At 40.4% G+C, this 23,112-nt stretch overlaps 1 protein-coding gene across 5 annotated transcripts in view; it reads right to left on the reverse strand.

The window, feature by feature from the left end:
- Nucleotides 1-17,809, reverse strand: part of RIMKLB (ribosomal modification protein rimK like family member B) — a 48,449-nt gene extending 30,640 nt beyond the window's left edge. Inside the window, exons 1-4 of one of the 5 annotated variants that reach the window (XM_067303909.1) lie at nucleotides 17,602-17,809; nucleotides 15,828-16,359; nucleotides 9,674-9,726; nucleotides 9,261-9,481 (exon numbers count right to left, since the gene is read on the reverse strand). In XM_067303909.1, coding sequence (XP_067160010.1) covers nucleotides 9,261-9,435 — 175 coding nt within the window. In that variant the 5' untranslated portion in view covers nucleotides 9,436-9,481; nucleotides 9,674-9,726; nucleotides 15,828-16,359; nucleotides 17,602-17,809. Of the gene's footprint in view, nucleotides 1-9,260; nucleotides 9,482-9,673; nucleotides 9,727-15,827; nucleotides 16,360-16,894; nucleotides 16,973-17,576 lie in introns of those variants that run through there. The other 4 variants (XM_067303902.1, XM_013956247.2, XM_067303921.1 and 1 more) reach the window with 4 other exon arrangements.
- Between the last annotated feature and the right edge of the window lie 5,303 nt (nucleotides 17,810-23,112).

Consider the following 23,112-nt stretch of genomic DNA (forward strand, 5'->3'; position numbering starts at 1 on the left):
AGGTATAACAAGAAAAGGCCACTTCAGCCAAAGTTTGAGGTCCTCTTCCAGACTGTTCTTCCAAAAATATCCTTACAATTTTAGGGACAAACAGGAAAGTATAACAATTTTCTCCTTGAAATGAATTATTCTCCTTCAACAGAATCATTTTGCTGAAAGCTTCCAAAACTCTCCCCACGTGACATCCTAGCATATGGGGGGCAGGGGGTGGGGGGAAATTATAAGCAGCAAAACACTGTAACTATAATTGGAAGTTTCAACTGATTTTAATGTTAAGATCGGTGGTGATATCAGACCCATCTGCAATGTCACAAGAATACCTCATACAACATGCCACAAGATACAGTATGTCACTAAGTACAGAATCATTAAGAAAACGCAAGATTTTCTGACCCAAAGCAAGCAAAGTACCTGTTTTGAGTGCCACCTCCCTGACCAAATGAAACTATCTTTTTGTTTTGTTTCAGACATAAGAGAAAAAGGGAGCAATGTGCCTCCCTTACTAAAAAGCAGGGAAAAAGGCACTACGAATTAGAATATTTCATCCATTTACCATTCCGAGTGTTTGAAATTAGCCTTCTAAATAAATACCCTGACTTCCACAGGAAGTAAACATTATGCCACTATATCAGCAGTTTCAAAAGTTAGATCACTCATTCAGATGCCAACACATAAAACTGTACCTTGAATTAGAAACACTAGTCTTAGCATACAGAAGCAAGCAAGCAGGTAGCAACCTAGTCACAAGAATAAATCAAGCCTTTTACTTACTGTAGTGACTTAGACAAGTCTCTTAACTTACCAATATATTTTTTCTGCATTGGTAAATATGGCAAACTACTGCACTTGCATTATAAGAATGTTAGAAGGTTTTAATCAATGTTTCCAAAAAGCATTAAAATTTTCAGATGAAAATTATGTGGGGACTACTGAACCTGACAGTTATATAACTGAAAAGATCTATGACCTCAATCTCTGAAAGCCTATTGATAGGTCAGAATCCTCTGCACTGAAACAACATATAAATCCATGCTCCATCATAATATTTGGCACTGTCACTTCATAAAACATTGTTAAAACCATACTGGGATCATTTGTTCAAACAAACTAACAAAACATTAAAGGCCATCATTCCCTTAAGCACCAAATTTAATTGGTTCTAATCCATCCAAGAAATGTTTCCACCAAAATTAAATTTTCAAATCATCTTTAACTGGGTGGTCTAAGCAATTTCAAGAGCTGACTGTAAATCAAAATCAATTATTTTTACTGGGGATAGAGGAAAGCAAGAGAATCAATTAATTAATTCAAGACCTTCACAATTGTACCTGAAGCATAACAAGAAACTTTTGAAAGGAGCAGCTTGACTTTTCAGATTAGGTTCATGAAAGGTCTTCAGCACCTTTCACAGTAAGTATGTGGTGGTAGTGGAGATATTCTTGTATCTTGTCATTCAAGCACACTTACTTGGTTATAGAAAACTTCACCCAAATATTGACACAACCATTGGGCTAAAAGGTATTCTGAAGCTGGGTCTCTGCTCAGCTGAATCTGTTCTATGTAATAATACAAAGAAAGTAGCTACCAGGTCAAAGATGAAAGTATTACATCTTGAAGGTCAGGGCATGAACCTGGGAGAAAATACACTTACATTCCATTATCTGTTCCACCTAAGACAGGAGCTTTAACAGAAGTCTCTCACACCCAGGTGAATGCCCAAAACTCCGGAGTTTACATGCTCCCAACTCCTCTCCCCCCATTTGGTGAATGGTAGAAAAATCCTCTTGTAAATTTAGCCCATTACTTTCAAGTATCTTTTTATTTTAAAGGGCAACTAAAAATTCCCCAAATAAAAAAATAGTCATCCATGGAAATAAGCAAAAAATTCCTTTGAGTAAAAACAAATTTCTAAATTCACCAAAATAAAATTTTACATTTTGAATTGCGCTATATTTTTTAAAATAATTTATTTATTTTATCTTGGTTACCAAACCAAAAGAGTCAGTTCTAGCTATGAATGACCAAGTAAGAGTTCGTGAAAACTACTATTCATCTGCTACTATGATTCTTCTTTTTTGGCAGGCAGATTTCCTGTATTCAAATGAACAAGCAGCACAGCATCTTATCCTCTTTCCAGCCCAGGGCCTAGCATATGCAGTTCATAAAGGCCAACAGACTGGACCCTACCCTGGAGTGAGGTACCAACCTGATAACACACACTGAAGCAAGAAGAGAAATAATCTAGAACACATGCTCTTTACCAATGACCTCAAGCAAACCAATCTCCCTCTACCTTACTGACCTAAAACTTTTGACAACTACAAAGGCATTTTAAAACTTTTGTCAGTATTCCAGTTTTAATCCTAAAACGGACTGGACCTTTAAACACAAAAATTTGCAGACACATGAAGGGCTTTCATTAAAAGAGCAATCATTAAAAGGACAACACACATTTTTGTAATAACTTTCGAAGTATCATTTACATCACAACAAAAAAGAAGTAAAAAATAAGAGCAATAGTTTCATTAGCGACTCCTTTTATTTTTGGTTCTGCTATTCACTGTAGTCTTTTCATGCAGCAATGGGCAGGTATAAAAAGGAAAGTGTAATTCTAGAAAGCAAAAAAAAAAAAAAAAAGTATAATTAAGGACAATGAGCCACAATGGAAAATAGGTTTTTTAATTTTAATTTAACTTTTAAAAAAGTTTAATTGATTAAAGTGATCATTTCTAATATTCAGAACTCTGAGGTAAACTGGTATTTTCACTACATTTTATAGATAGTTTTTAAGCATAAGAAAATAAAGGCACATGGCCACTGGCACTCCTAGGAGTACAACTTAGTTAAAAACCACAAGTCTGCACATTGTTGACCTATCTCAACACTGAGCAAAATCGAGCAGTACCAGTCTCTCTCTCATGTTCACAATCACTGAGGAGCAATGTCACTCATTCAAAAACAGATGACAACTTGACATAAAGGTGGAAAAAACCTAAGCTACCGCCACTGCTTGTAGAACAGGTAATAGAGTACATTTCTGATCCCAAATTTAGTAAATCACAATTGTCACTTTTGTGAGACAAAGTCTTTCACATCAGCAGTGAACTGTAGTATCTCCTAATCCCTCAAACCCAAATGCATACTCTCCCCTTCTAACTGTAGTTTCTGCGGCACACTACTGTTTGTGCCATTATGATCTGTCTTGAACTCATACAGCTTTAAAAAACACCCAGCATCAAAGACAGGCTGATCTGGTTTAAAACTAGACCAGTACCCAGATCTGGTTTAGAGTGCAACTGATCAGACAATTGTGTCTGCACAGACCCCTTAGCTGACACAGGAACAGAGATTGTTGGGAAAATGAAACAGAAACACCAGCCAGTATTCCTGATTTGTCTTTTTTTTGACACTATTCTTCCCCCAGATGGCTGTTCCTTAGAATTCTTACAGTAATTCCAAACCTGGCAACATTCTCTAGCATTTTCAGATATGATGACATGCATGTATGTTCAAGATGAGCTGCCATACAAGACTAATTCTCCTGGCTAAGTGTCCTAAAACATGTGCAAATGAAAACATTCAGTCCTTAACATATGCATCTGAAATGATTATAATAAAACATTCCTAAGTAGAAACATTCTTATCTCTCTACCTTGCAAAGGTTATGTTTTGGACTGCCAAACTGATGGCATACTGACTTTTACTGAAAACACTGAACTTTGAGAAGATCAAATTCATTTTTAGCCTTCATTATTTACTGTCAGCTTGAGATAACAAGAGATCATTCAAGAATAGAAATCCCTGAAGGTAAGGAAGAAAAGTACAAGGACACCCAGACACACAGAGCATATATCCCTTCTTCATATATGCATAAGAAAGTTGTGTTTGATGTCATAGTTTTGGAAGAAAACAGCAATTCTTCCCAAAACATGTGGTTACTATTGAAACACAATGGTATTAAAGTACTTTTCTAAGACAATAAAGGAGATGTTTGAACTGCCATTTCTTGTCAAGGACACTTGTCTGAGGTATCCTAATTTTGGGATGATTACACAGTCATGTATTTCTAAACACAGCTACCATTTCACAAACCCCTCTATATTCCATTTTCCTATTAGTAATGCTTAAGGCTCAATAAGATTTAACACAAATCATACTGGCAAGTCATAAATTTCCACAATGAAAGAGCATCAGAGACAAAGTTAATGGGACAAAGTCCAGTTACTAGTTGTAAGTGAATAGGTATGTTTAGTCTGTCAGACTTAAGCCAGTAGTTATTTGCACTTGCAAAATAAAACCAAAAAAAAACAAAAAACAAAGTAGTACTCTGGTAGTAGAATTCTGATGACAGATCTCAGAGTATAGATAAAAACGAAGCAGAAACATACAATCTTAGGAATAAGAGCAAGATGCTATTCCAGAATCTAAAACTTGGGTGTTTGTTTGTTTGTTTTCTTAATTAAATCAAAACATTGGCTGAGGTTTAATTCAGTTTGACAAATTAGAAGTTATTCTGGTCTTTGGCAGAGTGTGTGTGTGCACAGAGTTGACTAGTTCTGATCTAGTTCCTTAACGTGAAAGACAACTAGTAGCATGGAATAACACTAATGATTGTTAGCAGCGTCAAAGAAACCCAAGAATGTATAAACTTCAGGGATTAACTTTGCTATCCTTCTTTTCTGCAAGATGGTCCCAGCAGCTCAAACCCAAAACATGCTGGCTGGTAGAAATTCCTTTTGCTCAGGACAGTCTCAGTGGTTTCGAGGGGTTCAGAGCCCAGCAATTTCACCAACACCAAATTCACTTCATTTCTAATCATTTTGTAATCATTTGCACACACTGCAGTTCCTTTTCCAGCTCTTACTACTGAGTTACAAACAACTTCCCCATTCTGCAGGGGAAGTAATGGCTGCTGTTACTTTTCTTAATAGCAGGAAACAAGCCAACTCTGCAACACTGGACAAGGTATTATCGCTCCCAGAGCAATTTGCTGCACACTGCAGGAAAAGTTCTCACAGTAAGGTGCACTGCTGGACTAACAAGTGCCAGGAAAAATGCTGAAACAGTCCAACTTTACTCTTTTTCCCTAGCTCACTATACTTTATAGAAATCTTTGAAATATTCTGATTGCTCCATTCTTATTTCCAATCCCATATGACCCAGTGTGAGAAAGGACCACATCTACTCTTTACTAGTTCAGACCAATTTAGAAATTAAGGATAGATCGCATGAAACAAAATCAGATTTTTTAAGATTAAAGAGACAGGCCAGGGCTTAAACTAAATAGTTGACTAATGCTGCAGATTTCAGGCCCACACAAGAAACCCAGAAGTCTACACCAGCAACTTTTTCCAAGTATAAAATGAGGGAAGAATCTTCTAAATGCCTCCTTTGCAAAACAGAATAAAGACAAGCAATCAGTTCACAGATGTCATCCATCTGACTAGGGAAAAAACAGCTGATCATGCACTAAGTATTACTGTTTAAGCATAGATGATCATTATTGCTTCCTTCTTATTTCTCATTTAGGTCAATCACTTGCTTTTACATTCGCAAAGGAAAAACCAAGGAAGTATTGGGAAAAACTCACACTTCTGTTTTATGCTTTAGGACACTCCAATTCCACTCAGTCCAGCATCTTTAATCATTGAAAGTTCCTGAAAGCAACTTCGCTCAAAATTATTTTCCTCCCCAGAACAGTATCAGAAATATGGAGAAACTAAAAACTTACAATACAGGAAGTAGAAAGTCCCTAGCTCAGTGATCTCAAAATTCTGCTACTTACAGACCAAAGAATTTTAAGGAAGGCATTCTTGTAAAGAATTCTAATGAAGGAAAATTCAAATTTCCCAAGGGAATCCTTCACCAGCAAAAACTTCTTAAACTCTGTTTCTCTGTTAGGTAAGGCATCTATTCTAGTGGGAAGGTCATTGCTAAGCCCTACTCATTGGTGAGAAGAAAAAAGTAATCAACTCTGTTCAGAAAGAGAAGATAAGCAATGGATTATATTTTCTCTCTTGCCCACTTATTCTAATAGCATACTCATTCCCCAAAGGCTTCACCCTCACCCTCCACCGCAAGGCTCCGATTTGCCTTGTCTGACATTTCCCAAGGCTGTTATACCACTGAGTTCACAAACAGAGAACTATTTTTTAAAAATTACGTATTTTAGCAGGACTCTCACTGTTAAGACTTTATATGTGTTTGAAAATGTCTTACACAGTTTGGCTAAGGTACTTGCTATTTACTTCAAATGAATATAGAATTGCCAAACTAGATCAGACTACTAGCCATCTAATTTAGCAATCTACTGCTTTCCTTACAGCAGTAAATAGCAGATGCTTCAAAGGAACACACACACAAACACCCCCCCACACACACACACCACCCTCCCCCGCAAACCGTACACACATACCCCCCGTGCACACACACACCCTTCCCACACATACACACACCTAAAACTGACACTATCAAGTATCCTGGCCATAAGCAAATTCCTCCATTTTAAAGTAAAAAGAGCAGCCCCATTCTCCCCTGCCCTCTTGGACTAGAGCTAGCAATTGTATGACCACAAGATGAGTTGATGTAGCAGGCTATTCCAACACAAAATTGTTAATTATTTGGGCAGGATTAGTTTTCCATCAGATGCGCCAACTCAACTCACCCTACAGCCACACAAGCACCAGATCTAGTTTGGCAATTCTATATTCATTTGAAGTAAATAGCAGGTACCTTAGCAAGAGAACAGAGAATTTGGTCAAACTATTTTGGAATAGATTAGATTAGCTATAACATGAAAGCAAACCCAAAGGGACATGAAGTCCTCATACACAGCAAGCAGCAAGGCTGGAACGGGATGAGAGGAACGGGGCTACTTCTTTCAGCAGCAGATTATCATTAGACTGCTTAGCTTCAAGAATGTAGCTGTGAGAATCTTAGGCTACAGATGCACCATAGTTTGAGCCAGTTTAAACAAGAACAGCTGCAATAGCCCCCTCCACTTTTTTCCAGACATGCATTCTTGTCCACTCCTGAGTGCCAACACTGCGCATGTCTGGTTCAAGAACCATTTCAGTAGTTCAGCCCAACAAAGCAGCAGAAAAATATTCACTCTTTTCAGCAGCAGTTTTCTGCTGATTTTAACTCAGCTTTTGCCTCAGAGATCTACAGAATACTACTACCAATGTACAGGGAAGGAGACAAGAATGCATGGCCTGAGTGAGCAGACATGGAGCAGCGCTTAGTGCATAAGCCATTGTCTAAGATTATTTTCAAAACAGTTTAAATCTAAAATCAGACATGTTTCTTTCCTTCTAAATTTAAGGGAAAACCTTTAATTCTACATTTCTTAGCTTGCATTTACAACTCCTTCTGGAATCATGCTCTGTTGAGGCAAATAACTTGTGACTCTTGAGCTGAATACAGTTCTTCAGCAGATCAGAGTGGCTCTGTTGACAAATCATCATGTGATACTAGGGTTGTGCAGGTGGTAAGGATGCTGGGTAATCCAAACTTTCAGCCATGGAAGAAAAATTTATCAGCAGAGACTCCTGGGGACTACACTGTTGGCTTGCCTGGAGGATCCAGCCACACTTCCAAACCAACTCTGCAACACAGCAGTAAGGCCTCAAGAAACCACTGCTACTGCCTCCTTACTGAAATAAGCCTATCACTTCCTCTCCATTTGGCCATGTCAGGCACATGGTAAATCATGCTATTCTTAGATATATACAGATTTTGGAAGAGTCTGAGTAACAGAAGTTGTCCATGCCTCTCTTTGGTTCAAGGCTTCAGTGATATTGACATCAATGTGCTCTATTTCCAGGTATGCATAAGTATGCAGGTATGTACAAGTAGTGGAAGAATGCACTGTATGCACCACGTAACTGGGACACATTCTCTTCATTAACTCCTCTGTTGTACAAAATTTTACTCACTCGGGACCCCTCCCACAACAGCAGGTAACAGAAAAGGTACAGAATGTATTATCCCTTGAATTTTGTTCCAGGACACCTTTTTCTAGGCCAACTGAGTACTTTAATGAGGAAAAAGAAGCATGAATAAAGATTTTGCCTGTGTCCTCAACCAGAAGTCTATACCAATACATGGGGGCAAATACGGGGGGGGGGGGGGGGGGGGGGGGGATAACCAAAAAAAAAAAAAAAAACACAAAGATTAGAGGGAAGATTCCTCATGTCTTTCCAGGAGAAAGAATTCTGTTCAATATAAGGAAAGGAACAAAACAAAACAAACAAAAAAACCCTACAATTAGCCAGTCCAGACTAGTTATAAGGAAACTTCTACCCACAATCTTTCCACACATTTTTACCTCACTTCTTTTGAAAAGATTAGTTACTTATATAGTTTTGAATGAACACTTTTCATGAAAATTATTTCCTTTGTGTTCTCCTCCCAGTCAATTTCTTAATTTGTACTCATTCTTGTACTATACATCGCTCAAAATTAATTTTCTGACTCAAATAGTATTTTATCTTTTCTTCTTGCACCAGATGGAGCATTGGGAAGCAATAAACAGAAGAGAGCAGAAATTGGGTGCGTAAGGTCCACAAATCATTCTTGCCAATTTTAATTTCCCAAATACAGACAGAAAATAGGGGACAGGAAGAAGAAAACATCACCAAGAAATAAAAGCAATACTGAAATGCTGAAGGACCAATTACGCATCTTGGAGGCTGTAGCTACAGTTCTGGATGGTTGCCTTACCAGAACTCACTGTCCACTGGACAGCATATGTGAGACAAAAAGGTGTTCAGAGTTTCTGACAAGATGTTTCCCTGATTAAATAACATCCTTCTGAAGAGTTTCAAGTCTCTGATAAAAATCACAGACACAGAATTAAAGACAAAAATGTGTTAACAAACAAAATGAAAGTTCAGTGATATCAAAGTTCCTGGGTTTTATGCATTCACTTTTTATGCTCGATTGACCCGTGTTGTAAAAAGGTACCAAGGCTGCCCAAAGTTCCTCCATAAAGTCAGTTTTAAGATATTCCTCCTGCATGGATTCCCCAATACAGAACTAAAGCAACCCTCCTCCCTGTGCTATTGGCAAAGTTAACAATTATATTTTATGATCACAATAAACGCTAAAGAACATGATACCATGTACGTTTATGTGACTGAGATTAGATATGGCCATCTGGCACACACAAGTTCATTATTAAAGAGTAGAGAGGCTCCATTTTAAAATCTTTTTATAAGTACTCTTTCATCTAATTCCCCGCCTTAGCTCATCCTCACCAAGATTTCCATCCTCAATGGTCAGCACCACTTCATCCATCACCAAGGCCCGAAAATCTAGCTCCTCTTCACAGCATTTGGCCTTCAGTGCTCTCATAATCTCCTGCTGAGGGTAATCTTCTCTGATGCGACGGTCTGTTAAGAACCACAGCCTGGGAGCAACTGAACTGCACATCTTGGACTTGTCTTGCAACCTTCAATGTTTCCTTTCAGTGGAATTTCTAGATGGTTGAGAAGAGGAAAACTGTTAAGAGTGCAAAGGCTCCCATCCTCATATTCCCCACTGTCCTGAGTCCTACTCCCTCTACACAAGTTTGCCCTTTCCAATAGGGTATAACTTAAAACCTCCAAGTGGGAGAATAATGCTTATGCCTATCTATAGCAGAAATAACAACAAGAACAAATACATTTACATTCAGTCGCTACCTACTGAACTTCAAAATCAGGTTTTAGTCCTTATTTTCACCTGCAAGAAAGGCATACTGGATGAAACTATTGGTACTGGCAGTAACACCCCCTTTCTGAACAGTACTAGGAAGCATGCTATGGACTGAAAAGACCTTTAATGTCCATCTCTGAAGGACACAATTTTAACTTCAGAATAGGGATACTTCCTTACACTTGAGGTGAACTCAGCCCCTCCCTACGTACTGCTAAAACACCTATGACAGACATGATGTCTCCCTTTTTACCATCTATGAAAGACAGCTTGTGCCAAATTCTTTATGTTAAAAACACAGTCCAGAAGAAGGAAAAAAGAAAAAAAGAAAAAGCATTAAAATAAAAATTCCCCTGAAAGGATTTCAAGACAGTGATTTGCTCTGACAAACGCTTAACATCTACTTGTGAAAAATATTTAGTATTATCCAAAAGATATTAATGGAAAACCAATGGAACAATAAGCATCAACATAAAGTTAAGAAGACCCAACATTAATACATATAGCCTAAAGTAGAATCAAGATCTGAATACAAGCATTAGCCCTTTTCCTTACCCTCCACATCCAATTACCTTTACACATAAGGAGCACCAATGGATTCAACACCAAAAACACAAATCAGTTCAAACTACAGAACGTCTACGGTGTTAGAAGTGATAATCAGGAAAGTACCGTTCCCCTTGCTTTGAATACAGAGAACTCGGACTATTTTTTACTGTATTCTAACATATTTTGAAAGCTGCAAAACAATTACAGGTATGTTAATGGACTAAAAAATACATTCATCATTTGCATTTAAGTAACAACAGGAAGCAGCACAAAGAATTCCAGAGAAAAACAGAGCTCTTTGCCACTCATTTTAAAACCCTAAAATTAATATAAACAGGTAGAAATCATTATTTTCACCAATATGATTTGCATGGGTTTCAAGCAGAATTAAACTCTGGGATAGAAACAGAAGTTTTGCCTGGTAGTCCTAATGACTGGAGCTGGTGTCAGGAGAAAACCTAAGTGCAGATAAGACCATAAATCTGTAACAACTTCTTTCATGTTCAGAAGAATTTTTGTAAGTTTTTCTATTGTTCTGGGTTAAGATTTCGACAGTAGGTACCAGGGTTAAAGGATTGTTTTGCTACAACCATAAGAACAAGCTGGATTTTTTGTAATTAAAAACAATGGCTTTGCTACCAATAAAGATTTTTATTAAGCAACAACAAGATAAAATTTTAAATGGCCATTTTTACTCCTGGTATTGAGAACCCCAATAGCAACAAGCAAACCCTAAAGAATCTATGACTTTGTTTCTACTGCTTTGGTAATTAGGAGCAACAATAATGCCAGGGACTAGTTCTTCATAATAGCAGATGAAAAGAAAACAAAAGCTGGGGAACAGCAGTCACAGATGCAGACCAGGCCATGACAGCAGCCAAGATGCTCAAGGGAAAGCAGGATAAGGAGTGTTTGCTCCTTGCAAAAAAAAAAAAAAAAAAAAAAAGAGGGTGGCAAGATAGGTCGTAAAGAACATCCTTTGTATCTAAGAGTTCCTTTTTTCCTTCAAAGCAGCTGAAAGTGAAAAGGACAAGACAAGACTTGGGCTTCAGTGGCTGACAACTGCCAGATCCTGCCCCACTTTTGGCTCTCATATTCTCAACAATGGATTTCTCTAGCTGGTAGTTTACAGAAAACCTGCTGGGGCAATACACTTAACTAAGAATTGCGACAGGCTATATTATTCAGAAATGGCACTGCCACAGCACAGTTCAGAAGGCTTCTTGTCAACTTACCCTTATTTCTGCTATTTGCATAAAGCATGGGGGAGACCAAACAGCCCCACTTACTGTCTCTTCTTTGAAAAGCATGCTCTACCTAACAGTAAGGTTAGTCCATCACATATTAAATACAGCTATAGAACACTGAGTTCATAAAAAATATTCTAGACAGAGCTCTCTCTCTTTTTTTTTTTTGGTCATAAGACTAGGACAATCAGAAGCCATTACAGATCTTCAGCCTCCTCTCTCAGTACTGGTTTTAACACTGGTACAAAGGAACAAGTATTTTCTTTCCTCCAGCTTTCTCCCCATTTCTGGTTGCTACTAACCCTTGATTTTTTTGCCAGCAGGGATCTGCTCACATTTTTCTTAAATCTCTTTTCTACATAGCCCCACCTCCACCCCCTTAAATCTGCAGAGACTGTGCCATCTCTGATTGCCATTTCAGCACTTCCTTTCTGAAAAAACAGTGAAGGGTTGAAAAAAAAAAAAAAAAAGACACATCCTTTTTCTTCCTCTCTTATTTTTGTAAGGAGCTACAGTATCATCAGGAAGAGCTATCTAGGTATCTTAATTAGCATACTAAATCAATAAGCATATGAAAAATGCCTTGGATATGTATTAGTCTCCCTCCTAACACTTCAACTTCTTCCCTCTAAATATTAAATGTTTTACAGATGTTTTATAATAGATAAATGTTTTATAGACACATACTAAGGCTCACGCCTCATCATGAAGCAGGCAGGTAGCATCCTCAAGTCTGGAGACAAAGAAACTCACTTTAGATCAAGGCATAAGTCACTGGCAGAGATAGAAATAGAAACTAATAATCCTAACTATAGATCCCTTGACCTGCTACCCATTACCCAATTTTTTCCACCAGGACAAGTATCCCCACCACCCCAACATTCTGTTCCTAAAAACAGAATCCACTTGTCAGTTTCAATCTCTCCTTATATTTTGATTGTGTAAGGAGTGTCATGGAACAAAACCTGCAATTTACCCTATTAACCCAAACACCTTAACAATCCCTCCCACATTCTCAAGAAAATGGTCTGTAGGAGGAAAGCCTGCCTAGCAGTCAGATGCACAAGAGCATTAAGCTTTCAAGTTGGACATGATTTCCAGGATTTTTCCCTGAAAACCAACTCCACCCATTGCAATCTAAAAGAGATACAGTTTGAGACAATGCTGGGTGTGCATGAAATACTTCCCAGTCTATGTCAGTATCTATTACAAAATAAGTGTCTATGTACAAGGGAAGGAGCAGAAGATGATTACATGTCTTCAAAATGAAAGTAGCTAAAATCAAGTTTTCACTCAAAGCTACTACAATCAATTTGAGTACAATCTTTCAAAAAGCCAAGGGACTTACAAAACCATAAAACAGAACTGGAGATGTAGAAGAGTGGAGTCAAAGCAAAAGCTCTATAATAAAAGTTGAACCAACTGTGTCAGACTAGCCAAGCAATCACTGCTGCATTTGTTTCAGAAAGATGCTCTGTGGAACAAATTCTCAGCAATTTATAGAGTGAACAGAACACTCAACTTTAAACTGTAGCATCACTGCACTATCTAAGCCAGGTTTCATTTCAGCATTCACACAGCAGTTTCCTCCTCTCCATCATATACATTTATATTTCCTTCCTTCACAGCTTGAAGCTGTAATACACCTCTTGCAGATATTCTAACAAAAGTATTCACTATGCTACTGTTCTACTTCAAATCATATAGGAATACTTTTTACGGATATAACAGGGAATTCAGCCAATCAGATCAGCTGTCTAGACAGGATCTTGAAATCTGAAGACCACTTCCTTAAACAAGGTCTTCTATCCACTACAGAGAGAGTTTTAGAGACCTGACTCCAAGAATGGGAGATTGGTGTCCATTGCCCATTTATTGCTTGTCCTGTCTACAACACCCAACAGCAGGGAGAAAAATGGATTAGTCTCTTTTTTTAAATCATGATGTATTTTCCCCTAAGCTGAAAAAAGAAAACAATTATGAGATACAAATCCATTTATGTATTATTGACAAATGTATGACTTGAAATGTATCTAGTTCATAAAAAGATAGTTCCATATCCTTTCCATTCAAAATGCAATTGCCCAATGAATTTGTATATTGAAAAGACTAGGCTGTTTTTTCCCCTATGAGAATGATAAATGATATTCCAAATGTTTTGCAGCATTAGGAATCAATGTGGTCTAGCCATCTCAACTGTTTGACTTGTGACCTGATATTGCAGCACACTCCTGTTGCCTGTAGTGAGATCTGGGAAACAAGTTATTGAAACAATTATATCATCAGCCCCTCCCAGAATCACCTCTTTTTTAATCCTTGGCTCAGACTCCCGGCTTCAGTTACAGCACTGTGCAGATAACTTAACTCCATGGATTTTAGCAAATAGTAGAGAGGTAAAACCTAATCTTAGGTTTAGCATACCTCTAGGAACGTTTAATCCCTACAGCTCAGGTAATGATAATAAAAATCTCATGGGAGTGAGGAGGAAAGAGCTATAAGGGTAGCAGCCATGATCATCATGGGAAATGGAGAAATAGGAAAAACATACCTCCAAGCACCTACTTTATTACGAATAAAATTGCACTCTTATTTATCATTCTTAACAAAATGCATATCCCTTTAATACTTTTTTCCAGTACACTGTTACTGGGGTTGGGAAAAGGTATTTTGCATTCCTTTTCATCATAAATTAGCTTAGGCTTTAAAACTGAGTATGTAATTCCAACCGACCAATTGTCTCTACTATTACGGCAGTTTCTAGAATGCTGTTTTGGAGGCCACCCCTCAAGACAGCGAAGATCTAAGAATATTTGGAATATGCTCATAAGTTACAGTAAAGACAATAGCTCAAGGCAGATTTGATTTGTAATGGCAATGTTATGAAATAGATTGGTTAAACAGTTAACAAAGTGCTGTCCAGCATATGATCCATCATACATTGTCAAGGAATGAACGTCTCAGCCTCACTTTAGCGAGAAGAATAACTGAATAACTGAATAACTGAAACATCCCAGAAATATAACTTTTCTGTGTCATAGGGAGAGCAGGTCTGAAAACAGTTCACAGCCATTCTTAGTATAAAGAACAATTAACTGTGTTCCCCATACAGATACCAGAATGATGATCATCTAAAGAAAATCTTAAAGAAATATCTTTGGATTATGAGTATAATCCAAGGTAAGACATGCAGAGATAACAGAAACCAACATCTTGAACCATTTATTAAAATTATTTTAGAAAAATAAACTCAACATAAATCAGTACTCATTCCTGATACTGCTGCTCCATGGTGATGCTTAGGGACAACCTCAAGGAAAAAAAAAATCTCTCTTACCTAACAGAAACTAAAATTTTAAATTGTAGTTTTCATAAAACTGTCATGTAACTGGTTGAGAATCTTTGGCAAGAACAAAGACCCTCTGAAAAATGAAAGTATTTATTTAAATGCATTTTATATAATATATTCAGCAGCACAATCTGTCCAGTGCTGCTGCATATCATCTGCCCTCTGTACATGCACTATAGAATTTAAAATCACTGCAGGCAGGTGAATCCCAAGCACGCCTCTTAAAAAGCACAGCATGGTATTCAATCCCCTTCCCTTTCCCTATGAGGTCTGTAGAGACTGCAACAGTCAAAGGACAAGGGAATATATTAAGTACAATGTGTCTTAAACTGACTGCGTAATAGTAAAGCAGAAAATTGCTACCACTCTTTTCCAGTACAATTCCCCACACACACTCCCACAGATGGGCAAACTGCAGTCCCTACTACGGTTTTCATCTGCTCTCTGTCACCCTTGCATTGAGTAATGTTGAAGATACTAGTAGCAATCCTTCCCGCACAATTGCCTCTCAAACGCAGACATCCACACCTCCAGTCTTTACTCATCTATCTTCACGCTTGCAAGTAGGTGATAACATTTCTCATTCACACACCCCAGTTCCTGATCTCCAGTGAATAACCTATTCTCTTCCCTCAATGCCACACAAGGCTGATACTGGTCAAGTCAGCTCTCCTTTTACTTTGATCTTACGATTTTTTTCCTACAATAGGCTCTCAGCTTTTTCACCCGTGTGTGCGCTTGTGTAAATAAAACATCGTTTCTTCCCACATCCACTGCTTTCCTGAAGAGAGGTTATCCCATCTCTGCCCAGGTTCCTCTGCAATGTGGTATATAATACACCCCTCCTTTCCGATTCGTGTGTACACAGCCGGTTTTCCCTCCTCCCTTCCCCCACCCTACTCTCAGTCTCTGTGCCTGCCTCTCTCTTAGCACCTGGAATGGGGGAAGGGAAACAAGCACTGAATGAATGGACTGATGTGACTTACCAGAAATTTGGTGAGGAAGGACTGGAAGATAAAAAGATGCCAAAGATGGGTGCTTCTTTTAGTGTGCCAAGTAAGTGCTGCTTCAATTCTGTCTCCCTCAATGAGGTCACGTGTCTTGTTATGTACCCCTTTTCCTAGATCCCCTAATACCCAAAGAGGGTGGCAATGAAGTCTTCTGGACACCTCCCTGCACTGCAATCCAAAGGATGGAAATGTACTACTGAAGCTCCCGAGGTAAGCAAGGGGTGATGAGGACAACGTTCTCCTGGTACTATATGGGCAATGTCTAGCTAATACCTCAGGGAACAAGGTAGATTTCTGAGGGTGGAAGAGAGGAAAGGGGGAGTAAATGAGTGCTAATATAACTCTCAAATCGTCCTCTCCTACTGGAGAGGAGGAATGGGAAAGAGACAAAAAAAAATACTAGTGTAAAGCTGTAGTTTTCAGTGTAAATTAGAGTCAATCCACCAAGCCTCTTGTGTCTCTACTTCCTGAGAACTAAATCCCTAAATGAGTCTGAAGTCACCAACACCTACAGAGAAAGAGAGAAACATCCATATTAGACACAAATAAACACATAAAGCTATCTAATAAATTACATTTCAACAGAAAAAAAGGTAATAGACAAGACAATAAGCAAAACCAGAAGAAAAGGAGATGATGAACACAACTGGGGAACAGTGTGACTTTAAATAATTTATAGAAATTTACTACCATAGAAACGCATTTTTAAGGGAGAAAATAGACAGTTATGTGTTTATTTACAGATAGATGTGTGTTCAAAGGAAAGATAAGCCTGTAACTACACGTGAACAAAAGAAATTAGGTTTTAAAACCGAAGAAAACTGTATTCATATTTGTGTGCTTCTTTAAACCACTCCTCCAGAATAACATTTAGAATTCATGTGAGGAGACTGAAGAAAAGTATGATTCAGGTAAGAAGCATATTCATATGAATGAAACCCCAATTCGCCAAAGAAAGAGTCGTTTATAAATAAAGACGAAAAACAAAAATAACATGTCTAGAAGGTGCTTGTTTAAATGATTAAAGATGAACACTCGCTCACTTTGAAAACGAAGCCCATGGTAGATCCTAAGAAGTTAAGCCAGCAATATGCAATTATCTCTTCCAACATTAGAAAACAAAAGGCAAGAAACCTGGTTGTAACGATTTCGTTATAAGACCCAACCACAGACACACACACCCCTCTCAATCACGTGAAAAACTGCTCCCAGCAAACGCAGATTTTTACACTCGCGCACGGGAGCGGTTTTTCGTTGCGTTCCAGCGGCTGTTTACACACACGTATGCGTGTGAACAACGCACAAGGCATGCAAGCACGGGTGTGCAAGCACAGACACCAAGGCAGGACGTAAACAAACGATATTCCCGAATACATACAAACACCACCACGACGTACAGAGCGCGATACAACAGCGGAAAGCACTGGGCGAGGGCAGAGCATCGCCATCCGAAGCCCTCAAGCCCGGGAGGGGGAGGGGTGGACACAAAAAGAGCCCCCCGTGGCTGAGGAAATCACAACCCTGGGTGTCTCGCCTCGCCTGCCCGCGCCTGCGGGGTGGGAAGGCGCTGGCAGGTCCCAGCGCTGCCCCGTCTCCGCGCACAGGGATGCACAATCACCATGGGCGCAACGCGAAGCAGCGGTCGCGGGGCGGGACGCCTAAGGGGACGAACCCAACGCCCACCCCCCCCCCCCGGCACGGCGGACCCCACGCCCGGGCTCGTACCCGCTCAGCCCGAGATCTCACCCACCCCGGGCACTGCCAAGCCCGAGCCTGAGGGGACCCGGCGGCGGCTCCGACACCGGCCGACGCCCCCTTCCAGCACCGCCCGCGGAGCCGGGCAGAGGACAGGAGGCAGCGGGGCGAAGAGAGCTTCGGGGAGATTCGCCCCTTTCTCCCCCTTCTCCCCGCGGGTTGGAGTCACTCGGCAGCGCAGTCCGAAAGGGGAGCAGACTACGTTCCCGTCCAACCCCCTCCTTTATCACTCCTCCCCGCAGCTGCGGAGATGAGGCAGCGTGGCTGTTCCCTGCACTAAGACCCCCGCCCCCCGCAGCCGCTACTCCAGCCACAGCGCTGGCTCTAGCGCTGCCACCTCCTCCTGCGCTCGCTCCCGCCGCCCGACCGAAACAGCGACCGCGCGAACGGCCGACCGCGGCCGACACACTGCTGGGGGGGAGGAGGCGGGAACGGCGAGGCGGGGCGCTGAACTCCAGGATAGGGCGGGAGTTGGGAAAAGCGGCGGCGGGGAGGCCGGGCGCTGCTGCGTGCGCCTCCGCACGCGCACTGGAGGCGACCCCCCCGCCGCTGCCTCTGCTGGTATTGCCGCCCTCTCGCGGCTCTTCCCTCCCACCCCGCTTCAGCCCGCTGCACCGCAGAGCGGCCCGCGTACCGCAGGGCGCGAAAGTGATGGAGGGGAAGGGGCAGGCAAAAGGTAACCGTCACGCCAAGCTCTCCTTCAAACGCCTTGGCGCCATGTTATTCGTGGCCAATACTAGTTGCCTCGCAGTCACTCCATGCCCCCCCACCCCCGAGTCCTGAGGCTTGGCAATGACATCACTCATGACACACTCGCAAGAATCTCCTCTCATGACTGGAGAGTGGCACCTTCTCTGGTCAGGTGTACCGACATCCTCTCTTCCTCCATCTGACCCACACCAGTGATTTCGTCAAACCAAACCCCCTGTGATGAATCCAAATTCAGGCCTAAGACAAAAACAGCTCAGGTGACAGCAACCTGACCATGACACACCTGGCTGCTTTTGCAGCCAAATGAAATACTGCTCAGATTTGCCATGCTCTTTGTGTCATGCATTGATTCTCCTGTCCCTTGTTCTCTGCAGGCATGTAGAGACCTATCCCATTGCTGTGGATTATCAACTGCAGCACAGTACAGGTAACCAGCAGTTGCAGCATGAGATGTGCCCAGCCTTCTGGTCAGCCCGGTATGACAAAACAAACATATGACACCCACCTCACTTCTCTGGTGCTGTTGGCATGTGGCACACAAAGCCAAGCGCCTTTGTCCTTTGCGTGACAGAAATTTGTGACACAGCCTACACACCACCTGTTATGTACCATCACAGGTCTGGCATATCTGATATGCCTGGGCTGCATCATCCTTCACCATCATTTGTCTAAAATAATAACAGTTGGCAACAAAAGATTATGACACATCCAGTGCACCAACCAACACTTTGTTTATCAGTGTCTGTGGTACCCCTCCACAGTTCCCTCCATACACAAAGACACACCCTTTTTATTCACTATATCACATTAGCTGTATATTCAGTGTTCACAGCACATTGCCCTAAAATACATGCCAGGCACTTTTGACACAAAACACCTCAAGCATCAGTGATCTTTTCTCCTTCCTATTTCCTAGGCTTTCATGTACGGTTGAATTTACACTTTCAACATGTGACTACTTACCAAGCAACACATGTTGAAAATCCCCACAGACACTGGGGCATAAATTGTCATTCTTATATGTAACATACTGTGCACTATTCTATTCATTACCACAGAACAGATGAAGTTGGAAGGGAGCTCCGACAATCACCCTGTCTAACCCCCCAGCTCAAAGCAGGATCAGCTACAGCAGGTTGCTCAGTACATCACCAGCCTGGTTTTGAGTATCTCCAAAGATGGACACTCCACAACCTTTCTGGGCAACCTGTTCCAGGGTCTGACCACTCTCACTGTAAGAAAGTTTTCTTATGCTAAAATGGAATTTCTTGTATTTCAGTTTGTACCCATTGCCTCTTGTCCTGTCACTGGGCATCACTAAGAAGAGTCTGCCTCCATCTTCTTTACACCCTCCCTTCAGATATTTATATACATTTTTAAAACACAGCCTCCAAGCCTCCTTTTCCTCCAGGCAAAACAATCCCAGCTCTCTCAGCCTCTTCTCATTTGACAGATGCTCCAGTCCTTTAGTCTTCATGGCCCTTCACTGGACTTACTCCAGTGTGTCTCTCTCTCTTGTATTGGGGAGCCCAGAACTGGACACTGTACTTCAGATTTGGTCTCACCAGGTCTCACCACACACACCAAACATATTCAACTTACTGCCCTGATTCTGTCCTGTATAAAATTCTCACTCACCAACTTTCATAACCTCTAGATACAGCACACTCTCTGAGTGTCCTGAGGAAACAACATACATATTGCTCAACAATTTGTGTTACACTCCCAATTTTTCCCTTCAAATATGAGGCATGCCCCTTTGCTCACATGTGATGCTCCCAAACACCAATCCTGTCATGAATACAGCAAATTCAGCCTGCTTTCCTCTGCCTTTTAAGTATGTTGCGGTTCCATCCTAACAATCTTCACTCTCCCACCTGAATGACAGACACTTTACATACTCCATGCCTCCCACATCTGGTTCATCTACACATGACACACCCAGAGCCATTTCAGACAAACTGTGAAACCTTCAGTTGCAGGATAAAGATATGCCATCCAAGCCTTTTATGCAGCACCCCCTATATTTAACTGGGTTGATGGGACTGCATTCCACAGTGACGAGCTCTAAATTCTATGGCAAAATCTCCTAATATCTGCTGCAATGTTTATTCATTTATACTATGATACACATCCTACTATATAATATGCTCCTACTTTGGCATACTTCCTGTAGAGTTACAGCTGATAGTTAAAATACTCATCAATGCAAGCATTGTTGAGCATTTCTAAGACTAGCTTTCCTGAGCGTATGCACATTCATTTGGTTCCCCAAACATCCTAGTTTTGCTCCCCAAACCTCAGATGTGATTCAGGCAGCTCTTCTCAAAACTTTTGCCTAATGAGTATGCCATGGAAAAGGCCACCTCACAGATTATGTTAGTGGCCAAAATGCCCATTTATCTAGACATGATCTGATGCACTGTTTAGGTTGCTTGCCAGTACTTCTGGCTTCTCATTAGTTCATGGCTGCAAGCCAGAGACCACTTCTGACTCCCAGGTTCCCAACTGCCTGACTCTGTACAAAAGTGTCATCTCCTAAGAGCAAGAGATAATTTTAGGCAAGTCCCAGGAGGGTAAATTAAAAAAAAAAAAGATTTAAAAAAACACAAACATACCACACCAAAATGATGGACAGTATTTTTGTTACTTTGACAGCAACAAAATTTGACAGAATTACTTAATTCTAGGCCTTCTGGAAGAGAAAACACATGTGCATCAAGTTCACACTTTTGAAAGGTGTAGTTTCATATTGAGAGGTGCAAGGGTTTGTATACACAAGGAATTTACTAACAAAAAACTATTGTAGTATCTCTTCTCCACTGAAGATGTGTGTAACCATTATACATCAGCTAGTGGACAAAGTTATTTCAAAATAAGAGTTTTTCTAGATTACTGTGTGCTGCTTTAAAAATAGTATGAAGCAAAGAAGAAAGAATGTCCACATAAGGATTTACATAGTTGTAACTACAGTGATGTAATAATACCAGATTTTTTTCTGTTATATTCCCATAAGTAGACAAGCTCTAAGGCAAGTACCTCTACATCCCAAACATGGTTAACAGTTTATGGAAAGAAGAGAACTCCACAGTTGGGAAATCCTGAAATGTAGATTTTTGGCCATAAAAGTAAGAGTTTAGTTAGGAGAAATCTGAGAGGAAGTCATTCCATAAGAACAGGAAAGAGACTCAGCACAGTGAGGATAAGACATTTGATCTGCCTCTCAGACTGTTCAGGATTTTCCAGCTGGGTCTTATGATTCTCAGTAAGAATTTAATCTATTCAACCAGCTACCATCTGCCTTTCCAGCTCTCTTGCGTGCAAAATGAAGCCTTGGATTCCTTTTATTATTGTTTATCGGGCTGCTGGAGTTGTACTATGTGGAACTCGAGCACAAACAAACTTGGAGTATTGAACTGAAAACAATGCTGGAGTCAGTGAAAGAGCAGGTCAGATAGAATATCTCTAGAGCAACTTCCCATCATCCTGAAACTTTAAGTCAGTTTGGAAAGAGTCCTGAAAGTGTTCTGCTATTTCTTATATGGTTAGAACAGGAGATGATATCAATTTGTTGCTCAGGACATACGCACTACTGGAAAAGCTTTTTACAGTTCTTCATAAAAACTGCCAGTATAGCTGAGTTGTATGTAGATGCTATTCTTCTCCTCTGGAATGAGGCAAGACTTTTTTGCCACTGAAGATGAGGTCTTTCCCATTACCTACAGATCTATTCTCAGGAAAAAAGAAACAGTGAAGGGTTGGTAGTGCCCTCAGTTTCAACTGTTGGCAGGACTAGCTAGTTTTACCCTTCAGGAAAGAAATAATTTTAATATCTGATCGATGAAGAATGGATGCCTCTGAACACTAAGCATTCTTGACACCTTTCTTTTGCAATTTTCCCCATGTGCCCTGAAATGCATAATCTAAGGACAGGTCCAAAGCCTTAATGTATGCAAAATCAGATTTCATAGCTGATTCTATGAAACATCTTTTGGCACCAAGTTCACTACAAATGGAAAACAGCAGTTTAGCTGAAGTCTCCATTCTGCAGGACATTATTCCATTATTCACATCAGAAAGTTTCACAGCTTTCTCTGGTTGGGTGTATGAGGCTGTGACAAGAAAAATGATGGAAAGTCTTGTCTGCAAATGTTGCTAAGCCTAATTATTTATACCAATTGACTTAAGCCTGTGGGCTGCCTGTGGCTGCAATAGCTATTCATTTGGTCTGCTAACTCATACAGCAATGTTTGCACTTCCCACTTGGATGAATGAATAATAAAAAAAAATATGGGAAGGTAAAAGCCCTTGTTCACTCATGATGCTTGGGTTCACATACGAACACAGATGCTCCCATGAAGAGAAACTAGTTCTTGATTGTTTTCAGTGAGAAATGGCCGTTCTTGAGAAATATCATTCTTGTTTCACCCAAAGTAAAACAAGGGTTAAGCAAAATGGGGCAAAATCATCTTAAATTTGATATATCCTCCATTTCTGATCAGTTCTGACTGCAGTATTAATTCTAGTTCTCATTAAACTGCCATAAGGTAGCAGAAAATGAAGAAATTACTGCTAACACAAAGGTCTCCCAGCTAAAGGGGTCTGCAAGAAGTTGCAGGTTTCACTGACTCAACCCAAAAACTATTTCAGCTCAGCACCATGGATATCTCTGATCTCAGCAAGCTACTCCCGGCTCATATCTCCAAGACACCAAACTAGTCACCATACCTCCCCCTTCAAGAACATAATATCCAAATTTTCCACACCAATCCATAATGCACATAACCCATCCAGC

The sequence above is a fragment of the Apteryx mantelli genome, chromosome 1 (genome assembly GCF_036417845.1).
Source record: "Apteryx mantelli isolate bAptMan1 chromosome 1, bAptMan1.hap1, whole genome shotgun sequence".
Taxonomy (NCBI): Eukaryota; Metazoa; Chordata; class Aves; order Apterygiformes; family Apterygidae; genus Apteryx; species Apteryx mantelli.